The sequence below is a fragment of the Parasteatoda tepidariorum genome, chromosome 4, assembly GCF_982258835.1.
Source record: "Parasteatoda tepidariorum strain Cologne lab strain chromosome 4, Ptep-v5.0, whole genome shotgun sequence".
NCBI classification, from domain to species: Eukaryota; Metazoa; Arthropoda; class Arachnida; order Araneae; family Theridiidae; genus Parasteatoda; species Parasteatoda tepidariorum.
Window position 1 is genome coordinate 79,864,769 of NC_141758.1, and position 16,885 is coordinate 79,881,653.

At 33.3% G+C, this 16,885-nt stretch overlaps 2 protein-coding genes across 2 annotated transcripts; one reads left to right on the forward strand and one right to left on the reverse strand.

Moving 5' to 3' along the window:
- Positions 1 to 4,768: 4,768 nt before the first annotated feature.
- LOC147811823 (uncharacterized) lies at positions 4,769 to 5,572 on the reverse strand. Its single transcript, XM_087162224.1, has one exon. The coding sequence runs from the start codon at positions 5,570 to 5,572 to the stop codon at positions 4,769 to 4,771; it is 804 nt and encodes a 267-aa protein (XP_087018350.1).
- A 6,230-nt stretch (positions 5,573 to 11,802) lies between these two features.
- Positions 11,803 to 16,427, forward strand: LOC122269331 (uncharacterized). Its single transcript, XM_043041868.3, has one exon. The coding sequence runs from the start codon at positions 14,258 to 14,260 to the stop codon at positions 16,163 to 16,165; it is 1,908 nt and encodes a 635-aa protein (XP_042897802.2). The 5' UTR covers positions 11,803 to 14,257; the 3' UTR covers positions 16,166 to 16,427.
- The last annotated feature ends 458 nt before the right edge of the window (positions 16,428 to 16,885 follow it).

Genomic DNA, 16,885 nt, shown 5'->3' on the forward strand with positions numbered 1-16,885 from the left:
AGTGATGTTTGACTTTGGTGTTCTACTGGGACCGTGTCTTTAAAATCATCACTCTGTGGAACCTACCTATGGTAACACTTCGCATGCTTCCACAAATAAAGTGTAGAGAGTCATAGGAGAAAGAAGTACGGTAGTTTTTTAATTTTAAAATGAATAAAAATCACATTACTGGAAACTACATTGAACATAGATCTAAAAGAAAACGTCGTGGATATTGTAAAAAATATCTTTGACAAGTAAATCCGAAAAATATTAAGCAAGGGAAAAATATTGCAATACATTCCTATATAAGTGAGAAGAGGAGAGGGAATGGTCATGACATGGAAACGATCTTCTCCCCAGATGACGTATTCGAGCGTTGAAATCGCGAACAGCATAAACGAATTTGAAAGTGTGAAGACTATATGACTCGAGGCAACCTAGTTGAAAGCAACTTGCGGTTTCGGTGAAGTTGAAACGTGTCATATGATGGTTGCCCGGTTGCTTTCAACTAGCAACTGAAGTTAAAACCTTTCAACTTTAGTGGAGCAACCAGATTAGTTGAAACGTGTCATATAGCAGTTTCCAAATACTTTCAACCTTAACTAGCAACCGTTTAGTAAACAAAATACACGTGCTGATTCTGACGTATCCTGAATTTCTATATGAAGTTAGAGATATATGTCTTCTTTTTCTTCTTTTTTTTGAAATTTTTCAAACGTATCATTGTCTTTGGGACATAAATAACAAAGATTATGCGAATAAACTAATTCCCTATAAACTAATTTCCTCTGTGGAGATATTAAAAGTTACAAATTATTATTGAATTTTAAAAGTGAATGAAAAAAAACTAGCATATTACTAATTACAAATGTTCAAATATTTGAAAATTCAAAATTATATAGCTTGAACGTTAAGCTTTTTAAATTCATTTTGACAGATTTTGATAGATATTTCTTTGACAGATATTTCCGAGTACTAATGAAATTTTGAAAGCAAACGAAAGAAATTATTTTGCTTTTCAATCACCTTTTTTCTGTTCTAGTTCTTCTTTCAGAACCTCAGCTATCAGCTCAACGCCTACTTCAAGTACATCGTCAATAATCGCTTCTATGATAATTAAAAGAGCTTTTAGCAATAAACTTTATTGAAAAATATAAGTTCTGGTATTGGACTATTCAGAGTTGGTTGAACAAGCGAAAGTTGTAACGTGTGATCACAAACGAGAAACCAAAAACCTGTTTCGTAACTAGTTGCCTCCTCTTGGTTGCCTAGTGTCATCAACACTTGAGCGATTATCTGAATCGATTTTCCCCCCTTCACAAATAGCTTTGTTTTGTTATAATAAATTATACCTGAAATCTCCCCTACATCTGTTCACTTTCCGGCTTTTTGAGGGAAACGGGATTGATTTGAAATTGAAAAGGGATCATATTTTCCGCGATAATTATTTTTCGGTGTATATCTTCCCACTGAATATAGTAAGACCTATTCCAAGACTATTAGTCTAATAGTTTACAAGTTATATGCATTTTTTGTATAAAAAAATACAAGTTTGTACTTGAACCTATTATACTTCTGATATTGCAATGTAAAACAGTAAAGACATTGTTTTCTTTGCATTTGTTTATTATACACGAGTCAATAGAACAAAAAATTTAAAAGTTGAAAGAATATTAGTTGATCATAATAAACAATACTTTTTTTTGTGTTGCACGGATTGATGTATGCACTTTATATAGCTATTTAGAAACTATCAGCAACATGTAATGTAAATTTTCCAAAGCAATTGTTTACGCAATTATATGAGACCAATCCCAAGACTATCAGACTAATAATTTAAAAGTTATAAGCATTTCATGTACAAGAAATATAATTTTGCACTGCTCTTATTTAAATATCTTACATTACTATACAGACAAGTGAGGTACTGTTTACTATGTATTCTTTATGGTTTAATCAAATGAGACAAAAACGTGAATCAAAAGGGCTGATATTTCAGAAGTTGTAATTATAGTACAGAAGCGTTTTCATTTATAACTTATATAATGGCATTTTTTCGAAAAGAAGAGCTCTTTTTGCTATAGTTATTGGACTATTTAATCAGAGTGAAAAAATGTATACAGAAGACTAACTTTATATTCAGAAACAAATTTCTGTGAGAAAAGAATTACGTAATATGAAATATGTGTTCGAGAAGGACAATATCTGTTAAAAGTAACCCAGAACTATTTAAGAGACTGTTATGGGTGGAATTCAACTGCAACATCGATTGTCGTTAGACGGGGAAAATCATAACTTTCGCAATGGCATGATGGGAAATCTCATAAGTTTCAATTCAACTGAAACACTTACGTCGAAATGATAAACCGAGTTCGTCGGACTTATAAAGCATTTTTGGGGATCGCTACACTCGAATACGCCATCTGGGGAGAGACCGGTATCATGCCTTTAGCCCTTCTCTCTTCCCTCGCCTTATCTTTTCAACTGTATAGGAATGTACTCCGATATTTCCCCCTTTCTTAATATTTTTCCTTTTTATTTAATAAAAATATTTTTTAAAATTTCCGTGATACTTCTCTTTACAACTATGCTTAATTCAGTTTTCAGTTCCATATAGTTTTCCAAATTAAAAGTTGTTATTCGTTGTTATTCATTTACGTCGCACTAGAGCTGCACAATGGGCTATTGGCGACGGTCTGGGAAACATCCCTGAGGATAATCCGAAGACGTACCATCACAATTTTGATCCTCTGCAGAGGGGATGGCACCTCCGCTTCGGTAGCCCGACGACCTGCATGCGAAGTCGAGCACTTTACGGTAGAACAGTTTAACGAGGACCAATACCGCAGACCCTCGGTCCCTACGCAGGCTGATCCAAGTGGTCACCCACTCGCACACTGACCGGAGCCAGTGATGCTTGACTTCGGTGATCTGCTGGGAACCGTGTCTTAGCGATCAGTCCACTGCGGGACTCCGAGTTAAAAGATTTTAATCTGTTTGGGCACGTTCCAATATTCGCACCGGTGTCACGGTTACACTGGTTTGCCGCACCGACCGTTCCAATATTAAAACCAGTTACACCAGTGCACTGCACCGATCGTTCCAATATTCAAACCAGTGTCACCAGTTACGCACGAAGTGCACCAGGTTTCTGGTCGGTTTGGTCAGTTCGCATGACGTCATTACCCTTATTTGTTTACAAACTTTATTATACTGCTGTTGAGATCGTCATATAATTTTGCTGTATTTTTGAAGGGATTTTAATATAAATTTGTTATAAAAACTTGTTTTATCATTGAAAATAGATTTTCTTGTATTAAGTTGAAATATAATAATTATTATTGGAAATGTATTCTGTAGATGAATCGTCTTGATGCTGTTTATAGCAATGGATATCATTCATAAACGTTTTATTTCTGATATTTGTATGTTTTTGTTTGCAAGACTAAGAATTCATCTGAATTTTGATACGTGTGGTGATTAGATTTACTTGATAGATTCAAATCGAAAGAATTTTGACTTGTGATTTTCAATAAACATATCGTTTTGTAAATCAAACAACTATCCAAAGCATTGTTAAATTTGTAATAGCGATAGAACTTTAAAATCAGTGAAAGATTTATTGCTTCATATGCATTCATAAACATTTTCGTCCACTTGTATATTGTTTTTAAAATAAACAAATCCAATCAATATTTGATTGTTAAATACATTTCGTTTGTGCTATAAATTTTTCTTATATCCTTTCTATATTCCATAACAGACCTGGAACGATGAATATTATCCTAGCTTAATAACAAATTATGCTTTTAGTTTTTACTGTACTATACATCATATGAGTTTCATTAAAGGGACTGACCTAAGTTGTTAAACTAGGCCTTCAATGTATTATGCTTATAATTTGTATTGTATGTATTTGTATTGTATGTATTTCTATTTCTTTTTATAATATTAAATCATTTCTGATAACCACAACATAGTAGTGATGTTATGGAAATCTATCCTGATCTGTACCTCCTTCAGCACACGTGCAAATCAATGTCTTAGATTAATAACAGATGATATTATATAAAAGTTTAGTTTTTGTAAAAAGGATCTTAAATAGAGCCCAACGACAAAGGTCGTTCATTGGCCTGTGTTATTAGAACTAGACTTTTAATGCCAAAGGTTTTTAACATTTATATTTCTTTCATAATTGTTAACTAAAATAAATTCTGAAGATCACAACATAATAAGCATTCTAGTATTATATTATGACATGATAATTTTGAACAATATGAAGATTTTATATGTTATTGGTAAATTTTTAATTTAAGCTTTGATTCTGTTTGAAATTTTAAGAAAAATCGACTTCTATTTACATTTCTTATTCTTCTTCTTCTTGCTTGAGCTTGTCAGATATGTGGCACCTCTGCACATGTTGCATTTTGTACCATGCTCCAAGCCCAATTTTTCCTAGTTCCACTGTCTCGGGTCGCCCACTTTATTAATATAGTCTGACAGTCCCTTAATGGAATTAAGGTGAAGCTCTTTAGGATATGGATTGCCTAAGGTAGTGAGGCGCGTAAGGGCGAGGGCATCACATTCGTATAGGGTGTGATGCGCTGATTCTACCGCTTCACGGCATTTCCGACATATTGGTTCTTGTTCGAAAAGTCCCAATCTATGTAGATGTTTCCTGATATGATAATGCCCAGTGATGAAGCCTACAATTGTTTGAATCTTCAATCTTGGGAGCCTAAGAATTTCAGAAGCAATTTTTGCTGAAGGGCTGCTGATCATGCTTTTAGCATGTTTTTGTCCAGGAGGATTGCGCCAAACTTTGTTCATCTCCTGTTTTTTCCCATTTTAGGACGGCCTTCTTTGTAGTCTTCATATTGATTCCACAGAAGGGTTTCGTTCCTATTGGATTGAAAGAGGATCCCTGTTTTGCGAGTTCATCAGCTCTTTCATTACCATCAATTCCCATATGCCCTGGTACCCAAATAAGAATGATTTTATTCCTTTTTGCCAGTTCTATTAGGAGATTCTTGCATTCCAGAACAATTTTTGATTTAACTTGAAATGAGTAAAGAGCCATCAAGGCTTCTTGACTGTCGCTGAAAATAAGATTCCGCTTACCATGGTAGCCTTTCTTAATATTTATCTGCAGACAGTTTACAATAGCAAGTACCTCCGCCTGAAAGACAGTAGCATACTCCCCAAGACCTTCAAAAAGGTTGAATCTTGGTGACAAGCCACAGATACCCAGTCCTGAGAGGTTACCTTTCTTTGATCCATCGGTATACCAGATTAGATCATCATTTTTTGTATCGATCGTGTTGTTATCCCATTCTTCTCTGGTAGGAAAAACTACTTCAAATGGTCTTTCAAACACGTACTTTCTCTCCATGCAGTCAGAATGCATAAGGAGAGTTGGATGGTAAATTTTCTTAGTAATACTGGTATGACCTCCAGAAGAGGGCTTGTCATACCATTGATATTGCAATTTCATTCTATATGCAGTCATTCTGGCAGAGCTGCACATGAAGATATCTAAAGGAGTCAGGTCCAGAATTGCCTCAAGTGCTCTGGTAGGGGCCGTGGACATTGCACCTGTGATACACAAGCAGGCCAGTCTTTACAGACTTCCCAGCTTGTCCTTCACAGTTTTCTTTTCCACTTTACACCACCATATCACTGAAGCATATGTGAAAGCAGGCCTGACAATTGCTGTGTACATCCAAAACATCATTTTTGGTTGTAAACCCCAGTTTTTTCCAAGCATGCGTCTGCACATCATTATGCATTTTTTTGCTTGATTGATTTTGTAATCAACATGTTTATTCCAGGTGAGTTTTTGGTCAAGAATTAAGCCTAAAAATTTCACCTCAGAGGCAATATTGATTTCAACGTTAAAAAGTTTTGGGATAAAAAAGCCTTCCCTTCTTATTTTACGAGTGAATGGTACTAGATTGGTCTTCTGTGGATTTATGTCCAGATTCCTCTCCCTGCACCATTTGCTCACATAACTTAGAGCGTTTTGCATAAGTTGGCAAGTTATGTGAAAATCTTTGCCAAGGATGAGTATGACAATGTCATCCGCATATCCCTGGGTATAGTAGCCTATATTATTTAGATGTTTTATTAGGCTATTTACAACCAGATTCCAAAGTAATGGTGATAGTACACCTCCTTGTGGACAGCCTCTGGTTGTTTTCTTTTCTAATGTCTCGTTGAAGATATTCATTTGAATGGCTCTATTCATAAGTAGGGACTTAATCCATAAACATAAAGTTTGGTCTATCCCTGTTTCCCTTAAGGCATTAAGGATGGATGGGTGAGAGGTATTATCAAAAGCACCCTGAATATCTAGGAAGGTGGCCAATGCAATTTCCTTTCTCTCCAGGGTGTCTTCAATCTTAGATACTAGCTTGTGTAAGGCTGTCTCTGTAGATTTACCAGGTTGGTAGGCAAACTGTAGATTATGCAAGGGGTTATTGCTACCCAGGTAATCCCTAATATGCCTAGAAAGAATGAAGATAAGCTAATTGGTCTGAAAGACTTAGCCTGGTCATAGTTACTTTTGCCAGGTTTAGGAATGTAAACAGTCCTGGTCTTTTGCCATAGCTTTGGAATATGTCCCAGTGCCAGACTGGCTCTGTAAATTCTGGTTAACACAGGGATGATAGGATCATTACATAGGCCTTTTGGATCATTACAGGAATGATTCCATCAGGTCCAGGGCTTTTAAGTGGTTTGAAGGTGGAGATAGCTCACCTGACATTGTTTTGATTGATAACGTTCTTAGCATAGGTCCATTGATTTCTTTGTATTCTTTTTACAGATCCAATGAAATGCTGTCCTTCATTGCTATCCATATCAATGGCTCCTGGAAAGTGAGTTTTGGCCATAACTTCCATTATCTCTTTTCCAGTGGTAGCAAAGCTGCCATCCTCATCCTTTAAGGTGCCAACCATTATGGGTTCATTCCTTCTAAGGATTCTTTGGAATCTAGCTCCTTCAGAGATAGAATTTACCTCTTCACAGAACTTTCTCCAGGATTCTTGTTTGCTTTTTCTGACATTTTTGTTATAGTTGGTGAGGGCTCTTCTATAGTTGTCCCACTCACCATGTTTCTTTGCTTTATTAAAGAGTTTTCTAACATTTGCCCTTTCAGTTTCCAAGGAGTTGTTCCACCAAGGACATTGGGGCTTTGCTCTTTTGGTACGTATTGGGCAATTTTTATTGTATGAACCTAGAATTTCGTTCTGCAGAGTTTCTGCTGCAATTTCTAGATCATAATTATCTCTAATATAATTTTCTCCCTGTTGAGTCAGTCTCATGATATCGTCTTGGAATTTCTTCCAATTTGTTCTCATGGGGTCTCTGAAGCAGCGGTCAATATTTATATTGGAGTTTATTTCAAAATGGATGTTTTGATGGTCGGAACCTGATGGTCTCCCATCTACTTACCATTTCGTGATATTTTTACTAATAGCCGGTGTTGCTATAGTAATGTCAATTACTTCTTAACGATTAGAAGTTATAAAGGTAGGGTCATTGCCTTTGCTCAAAATATCTAAATTGTAATTAAGAATAAATTCTAAAAGACACTCACCTCTTTTATTTGTGTCTGTGCTGCCCCATACAGTATGGTGAGCATTGCAGTCCAGCCCTAAGACTACCTGCAAGCTGTTTTCTGCACAAAACTGCAGGAGTTTGTGCAGTGTTTGATCAGGTGGAGCCTTCTCTTCATAGGGTAGGTAGACTGAGCAAAAAACAATTTCTCGGTCTCTTCCCTCTATGTTGAGTCTGACTTTCACTGCTGTTAAATCCCTATGAATAAAATCTGTTAGAGGAAGAACCTTAATATCTTTATCTATTAGGACACATGTTCTTGCTTCACTATTAAGATTATAAATGAGCTTACCTTTTGTTCCTTTGAGGCCACTGATTTTTCCCCTGACAAGCCAAGGTTCTTGGATCAGGGCCAGGTGAAAATCCTCATCAAGAAATTTCTTGGTGAGGTTTGTGGTGCCACTTCTACTGTGGTGGATGTTGGCTTGAAGAACCTTCACCCCCATCGTTTTTGGAAAGTTTGTCTAGGACTTTGGCTTGAACTTGGTGAAGTCCGATATAAAATTTATATCCCCTTTTGCCAAGTGTAGCCGCGTCCAGTTCAGGCACGCTAAGGACGATGGTCTGTCCTGATGGTTCATTCTTCCGATGAAGTATGTTCCATTCGGTTGGAGTAAGCCCACCATTTTGTGCCTCAATCTTTCTCATGACCTCTTTGGGCTCCAGTTTACTACAGACTTTCGGCAGTTTAGCAATGATCTTAGTAGTTATGACAAGTTTCCTTGCCTCTCCTACCAAGAGAGTTTGCTCCTGCCATGGGTTTAACTCAACTACAATCTGTTCCAGCCACTTAGAGCTCCCCAGATCTGCACAGTTGATGATAAGTGCCCCATTTTCTAGTCTGCAAGAAAGAAAAGTGGGGACAAAACCCTCTTCATTTCTAGAAATTTTTTCAGTTATTAAGAACTCAAGGTCTAGGGCCTACTGTTCTTCGGATAAGCGCTCAAGAGGATGTCCTTCAAGAATCACAGCTATTTTAACTGTCGTTAGAGCTTCCTTAAAGGTTATACCTTCAGGTCCTTCTTTCCTGGCAGCCTTTGGGGCTACATCTTGTTCCATCCTTTGGCTTTGCCTTTTCTCGCCTCTCTGCTTTGGTTTGGGTTTTTCTACCCAGGTACCTTCAGCCATCTTCTTTTCTCGGGCAAGTTTCTTTTTCTGTGCACCAGATAGTCTTTTTTTAAGTTTGATCCCATCCATGGAGGCAGTCATGCTATTAATAGCTTCCTGCCCCACTTGAGATGTTGATTGGGTAGAGGTCATTTCTACCTCTTTTGATGAAGGGTTCATTTTTTCTCCTTCAGTTGGTTTTTCCCTAGTTTCCTTTTCTTTTGCAGAAAGATCTACTTTGGGATTTTCACCTGCAAATGCAGTAATTTGAGTTGTATTTTTGTCATTTTCAGCCATAAATTACCTCAAATAAAAAGCTCAGGTGAAGAAAGTCAGCCCAGCATTGCCTGAGTTACTGGGTAAGGCAATTACTCTAGATGTTCGCCAGTCAAACTAGAGGCTCCGTTAAGACACTATAACCGCAGTGCCATTCACCCAAGGCGCGGGTCGCGTAACACCTGGGTTACGGGAGTTGGTTCGCGACCTCCTATTTGTTATTCAGAGGTTATCCTGTCAGTGCTACAGGACATTCGGCTATCCACCACCTGCCGTCGCGCCTGGTAGCCGCTTAAGCCCCAGGTACATTTCTTATTAGTTCATTACTTTTTGTTTCAAGATTTCTATTTCTTAATGATAATTATTTTTTAATTCAAGGTATTTATTACGTGATTATTGATCTATATGTAATATAAATATTTATTTTTATAACACTAACTTGAAAACTTCTGAAACACTTAGTAATAACTGTTGTTTTGTATACTTTTTTTTTGTTGAATTATACTACTAAATCTAACTTTTGGCAAAAATTTTTTAAAAAAAGACTGAAATAAGTGAATTATTGACTAGCTTGTGTCATCTTAAACTTTCGGGTTAATATTTGAACTTATTTTAAAAGTTTGATTTAAAACATTTCTGACAAATACAACTTAATAGTTATGACAGGGAGATTTAACTTTATGTGAAACATCTTCGTATACACCATTATTTCACACTAATTGCAAACAATAGTTAAGTTTATCTGAAACGATTTTAAACTTGATGGCAAAGGTTGCTGTCACTATGTGTAGTTATATTACTACAAATTTAAATATTTCTGTCCAACATGGAAAATTTTTTATTACAGCAATATCTGCAGGTTACAATATTAGTGAATTTCTTATTTTTGAATGTAAACAAATAAAAACGCTTTAAACTTTATCATTAGTTCATATCTTGTTTTGTTGCAACATTTTTGTTTCTTAATTTTTTTTTAAAATTTAAGTTTTATGTATATATATTACAATAAAATGATATTGTTGTATTAAAACATTTTTTTTTACTTAAATACAATAATTGTATAGTTGTGATGGAATACTAAAGCTCCCACTTGTAGCAAAATTATAATAATATCTTTCTCTCTTTTTTAACACAAACTCATTTCAGGTAAGTATGTTATCTGTTTATAAATATTTCTCCCATGTGGCACGATGAACTAGTGTATTTCTCTATATATTAGCAACACTGTTTAGTGTTTCAAAGTAAATTTTAAACAGCATAAGTGCTTCACAGTAGAATTCAAGAAAAGTGGCTTGACAACTATTTTCTTTCTATTGCCAATACTATTAATGCTAAAATAGAATTTCAAATAACTGGTAAAATAAAAAAAAAAATTTGAAAAAAAGAATTCAACAAGTAGCTTTTTATACAGAAATGTTAACTATATAAAAACTTGCAGCACCTACATCGCCAAGCTACCACAGCACCTCCACATACCAGGCAGTGGATGCTCAGATTTTAAACCGAATGGCCCTTTTTTTCTCCTCTTAATTAATCAAATTTGTTTGTCCATGTGCTATTTGTAAATTAATAAAAATATTTGGCACCAAGCTTTACAGTTAGTTATGCATTAAGTATCTATTTAGAGTCATCTTGTAATTTTATAGAAATAAACACCATAAATAAAATATGGTTTTATAATATGTAATCAAGTTTGGTAAAGTTTAATAATTTTTTCATGATACCTTAGAGCATGGCCTAAAATTAATTTATTCACTTAAACTCGCTTTTCAGTTAAGTATTTTTTATTAATTGTGTGTGGGTAATTTTGAAAACCAGAATTTTCAGAAAATCGTTATCTTGTGAATGGGAAAATTGAAGTGAAATATATAAATACTATATATTTTGGTTTTATTATCCAGTATTAGGAGGGATTTTTTTTTACCGTACAGTAATCTAATTTTTTTCCTCTGTGTTAACTATTTTGTTAAAATTGTGATCAAAGTACTTTCAACTGGGGCAACAGCTAAAAGGTGAATAAAATTTGGTTAATATATTTTTTAAAACTAATTATGCTGTTAGGATTGGAGGTGGGTTTGAAGTATTAAAATATTTAAATACTGTTGTGCTCTGCATTCGACTTGATTACCGTTAAAGTTTATATATTGTACAAGATAATTTTGAAAGGTGACTTAGCTTAATTAAATTACTAATTTTTCAAAAATATGATTTCCAAAATATTTTATACTAAGCAGATAAATACTAAGCAGATTTTTATTTTTCTCTTTAATTTTGTTAAATATTTAAATATAAAACTTACTGAGATGATGGATGCATTTTAAAATAAACATTTAATTAGGAAAAATATGCAATAAGAAACAGAAGTTTTACTTTCTATTTTTAGTTTACTTAAAATAAATAAGATAAACTGAAACTAATCATGATATTTTGCTTTATTATATGAAACAGCTTTAAAAGTCTAGAAATATATATTCTTTAACAAGTAATGCAAAAATAGAATGGTCAAGAAATAAATATAACAGAACAAAAAATAAATTTGTTATTATTAATATATTTTTCTCAAAGATTCCAAAAGAGGAGAGCGTCTGCTTCTGGTTGCTAATGGCAACCAGAACTGGTCCTAACCGCAACGATCGTTCCTAAATTACGGTGCGAACTGAGGTCACGTGACTAGTTTGCTTTCGTGTAACCAGTGTCACCGGTGCGAATATTGGAACGCGACCTATGAAAATCAAAAAAGAAACTAACGTACTTCCTTCCTCTTCTTTCCACACGCTAATGTGGAAAGCATGTGCCTTGGCAAACAAAAATATAGATATTTTGGTGGCCAAGGCATGTGCAGTGTTGCCATAGGTAGAGAGTTCTGCTCTACGCCCCCTGCAGCCCATTTTAATCGCCAATTTTGAAGTATTCAGTTAACTGCGACTGTTAAAATTACAAGAAAAGCGTAACGTAATTTAAAGGCTCTTAGTAAATGGAAAATAGATATCTTAAAATATTCTCTATTATATATAAATATATAAAAAAAAACTATTTTGTATACAGATATTTTCTAATATAAGGAGTGTTGACACAAAATGCGATTAACGCACTTTCAATCATCGTCGAGAGAAACGGATCATCAATTTAGGCTCTCATCAAAGGTGTGTTAAATGTAAACTGTGATAATGGTCCTTAAAGAAACAGAAATAGTGCAAGCTAAAAACTGATGTTTGTAAATTCTAAGATCCAAACGAGACTTCATTAGTGAAGTACTTTACTCGCAAAAAGTCTTCCACACATTTTCTCAATTGCATCTTTTGGAATCGCATATGCAGTTTTTTACAATGCAGTATGAATGCTTACTTCAGAAAAGAATAAGCTGATAATCTGTAGTACCTTCCTCTACTTTTTAAAGACGGTCCAAAGATTCTGAACATCAGGTATGTTGAATTAGCAACTGATAAGGTAACCAACTGTCACCGCAAATATGTACTTATTTGTTGAAAAATTGCTGAGATAAACTATATTAAAACATACTTTCTTACTTATCTCTTTACCGAAGACGACTTTAATTGACCTTATTTGTGTCAAGAAAAGCTTTGAAAAAATTGTTTTTGATTTGCCCCTTCTTGGCTTAAATTTATAATATCCGTCATCTCACAAATATAAAGTGAATTATCATCATAGTAATGGAAACAATATAGATAGCGCTTTGAAAGGATTATTTCCATGCAGATCTGATTAATATATTATCTTCTTTAAACAGAAAAAAAGTTGATGTGAATGATAAAATATCTTCTTGCTGACAGTAAATAAAATTCATATTTTGCCTGCATAAATCTTTTTAAAGATTGTTTTTTCTGTATGATTTATATAATCAATTAACTATTCATTAAGTGTGTGTCATTTCTTTCTGGCAAAAGGAAACATTATTAAAGGCAATCTTATTCTATGTTGGCAGTGACAATCTATGTAGTGAAATGTGTGTTACAGTTGCAATGATGTTCTGACTGAAAAAAATAAGTTTCAAAGTGTAGTTCATAATTATGCATTTTTTTTTACAAAACATTTTACTTCTGTTCTTGAAAGTGTACAAAAAAAAGTAGTTTCATTTAATTGTTTCGAGTTCATGATATATAAATAATTTATTCAAGCAGTCATTGTGATAAATTAATCAAGCAAAAGAGAATAATTTTGTTTAAGTAACACTTTAAACGAACTTTTAAAGTAGTTTCATTTAATTGTTTCGAGTTCATGATATATAAATAATTTATTCAAGCAGTCATTGTGAAATTAATCAAGCAAAAGAGAATAATTTTGTTTAAGTAACACTTTAAACGAACTTTTCATGCAGTGCATTATTAAACAGTTATAAATAGATTAAAATTGTTGGTTACAGTTGCAGATAAGTAAGCTGTCTGTCACTTTCATAAAACACATATGATTTGATATTTATACACAAGAAATTTAAATTGTGATTTTCCTGTGATCTTCTCAAATGTATGGTAATGAAATAAGTGCTTGCTTTTCTTGTGCATGATAGAACATTGATATAAAAATTGGCACTTAAAGTTTTTTTTAATATATTATTACATAATGTTTAACCTTTTAAGTTTGTGTAAAAGAAAATTTTTCTTTTTTAATTGAATCTAATACATAATGTTGTACATTGTTTCTGCAGTTTTTTTGTGATAAAAAAACATGAAGTGAAGTAATTTAGTTTCATATTTTGGTATGTTTAACAAAAATGAAATATCATTTAAGAAGTTTGAGAAAAATAGAAGATATTTAAATTTTATTACTATTTAAATTAATGTTTTCACAAATGCATCTATTAATAAATCATATGCCTGCTGTAAGTTGATCATATTTCTACAGTATTATATTTTACTTAATTAAAGATTTATTTAGAGTAAGTGACTTGATACAGCATGCTCTTTTTTGTATCATATGTTATTAAGGGCCTAGTTTAATTCAGAATAAGTATCATCCTGTAAGTGAACTTTATTCTTGTTATTCTAATCAGAGATTTATGGAAGAAGTCTGACAAAACACTAAAATTCATACTGGTGAAAAATCTTTTTCTTGTAGTATATAAAATAAGGGTTTTTCACCAAAAAAGTAATCTGATAAAATATAGTCGTGTTCATACTGGTGAGAAGCCTTTCTCTTGTAGTATATGTAATAATAGTTTCTCTAACTGAGCATCTGAATAAACACAGTTGTGCTCATACTGGAGAGAAACCTTCTTGTAGTATATGTAATAAGAGTTTTACAGAAAAAAAGTAATATGACTAAACACAGTCGTGCTCTTACTGGTAAAAAACCTTATTCTTGTAGTTTATGTAATAAGAGTTTTTCACGAAGATATAATCTCGCTAGACACAATCGTGTTCATACTGGTGAGAAGCCTTATTCTTGTAGTACATGTAATAAGAGTTTTTCGCACAGAGGGACTCTGAATAGACACAATCGTGTTCATACTGGTGAGAAGCCTTATTCTTGTAGTATATGTAATAAGAGTTTTTCAGATAGAGAGACTCTAAATGGGCACTGTCGTGTTCATACTGGTGAGAAGCCTTATTCTTGTTGTGAATGTAATAAAATTTTTACACTAAAAAGTAGTCTGACCAAACACAGTCATGTTCACTCTGGTGAGAAACCTTGTTGTAGTTTATGTAATGGAATTTTTTCTCTGAAAAGTAGTCTGACCAACCACAGTCATGTTCACACTGGTGAGAAACCTTATTCTTGTAGTATATGTAATAAAAGTTTTTCACAAAAAGGTAATCTCACTAGACACATTAGTGTTCATACTGGTGAGAAGCCTTATTCTTGTAATATATGTAATAAAAATTTTTCCCAAAAAAGTTCTCTTACTGTACACAATTATGTTCATACTGGTGAGAAGCCTTATTGTAGTATATGTGATGAAATTTTTTCACGAAAAAGTAATCTCACTAGACACAATCGTGTTCATACTGGTGAGAAGCCTTATTCTTGTAGTATATGTAATAAACGTTTTTCACTAAAAGGTAGTCTTACCAATCACAGTCATGTTCACACTGGTGAGAAGCCTTATTCTTGTAGTATATGTAATAAACGTTTTTCACTAAAGAGTACTCTGACCAATCACAGACATGTTCACACTTGTGAGAAACCTTATTCATGTAATATATGTGAAAAAAGTTTTTCACAAAAAGGTCACCTGAAAAAACACAGTCGTGTTCATACTGGTGAGAAGCCTTATTCTTGTAATATATGTAATAAAAGATTTTCCCAAAAAAGTTCTCTCACTGCACACAATTGTGTACATACTGGTGAGAAGCCTTTTTCTTGTAGTATATGTAATGCAAGTTTTTCACAAAAAGGTCATCTGAAAAAACACAGTCGTGTTCATACTGGTGAGAAGCCTTACTTTTGTAATATATGTAATAAAAGTTTTTCACAAAAAGGTGATCTGAAAAAACACAGTCGTGTTCATTCTGGGGAGAAGCCTTATTCTTGTAGTATATGTATTAAAAAATTTTCACAAAAAAGTTCTCTCACTGAACACAATCGTGTTCATACTGGTGAGAAGCCTTATTCTTGTAGTATATGTAATAAGAATTTTTCAACTAGAGGGATTCTGAATAAACACAGTATTGTTCATATTGGCGAGAAGCCTTATTCTTGTAATATATGTAATAAAAAATTTTCCATAAAAAGGGATCTCACTGCACACAATTGTGTTCATACTGGTGAGATGCCTAAGCCTTATTCTTGTAGTATATGTAATGCAAGTTTTTCACAGAAATGTCATCTGAAAAATCACAGTCGTGTTCATACTGGTGAGAAGCCTTATTCTTGTAATATGTGTAATAAAAGTTTTTCACAAAAATATCATCTGAAAATACACAGTCGTGTTCATACTGGTGAGAAGCCTTTTTCTTGTAATATATGTAATAAAAAATTTTCACAAAAAAGTTCTCTCACTGAACACAATCGTATTCATACTGGTGAGAAGCCTTATTCTTGTAGTACATGTAATAAGAATTTTTCAACGAGAGGGATTCTGAATAAACACAGTATTGTTCATACTGGTGAGAAGCCTCATTCTTGTAGTATATGTAATAAAAGTTTTTCACTAAAAAGTAGTTTGATAAAACACAGTTGTGTTCATACTGGTGAGAAGCCTTATTCTTATAATATATGTTAAAAAAATGTTTCACCAAAAAGTCATCTCACTACACAGGATTAATAAACACTATCGTGTTCATTCTGGCCCGAAGCCTTAATCTTGTAGTATATGTGATAAGGGTTTTTTACATAGAGTGACTTTGAATAAACTCTGTCATGTTCATACTGGTGAGAAGCCTTATTCTTGTAATGCATGCAATAAAATTTTTTCACTATAAAGTAGTCTGATCAGACATAGTCGTGTTCATACTTGTGAGAATCCTTATTCTTGTAGTGCATGCCAGAGTTGGCCAAAAATGTAATCGATTACATTTTTTGATTACAGTAATCAATTACTTGTAATCATGATTACAATTTTCAAATATTTTGATTACAGCTGTAATCATGATTACAATATTGATTACAGTAATCAATTACTTGTAATCGTGATTACAAAGTTTGATTACAGCTGTAATCATGATTACATAGTCGATTACAGTAATCAATTACTTGTAATCATGATTACGATTTACAAAAAATTTTGATTACAGCTGTAATCATGATTACAATTTTGATTACAGTAATCAATTACTTGTAATCATGATTCCAAGTAATTGCGATTACAAGTTATCACAACAAAAACGATTACAAGTAATTATGATTACAAGTAATCAAAATATATGATTACATGTAATCTAATTACACGATTACAAGACTATTGTATTCTTATAAATGATTATATTTTACATTAGATAGTAGA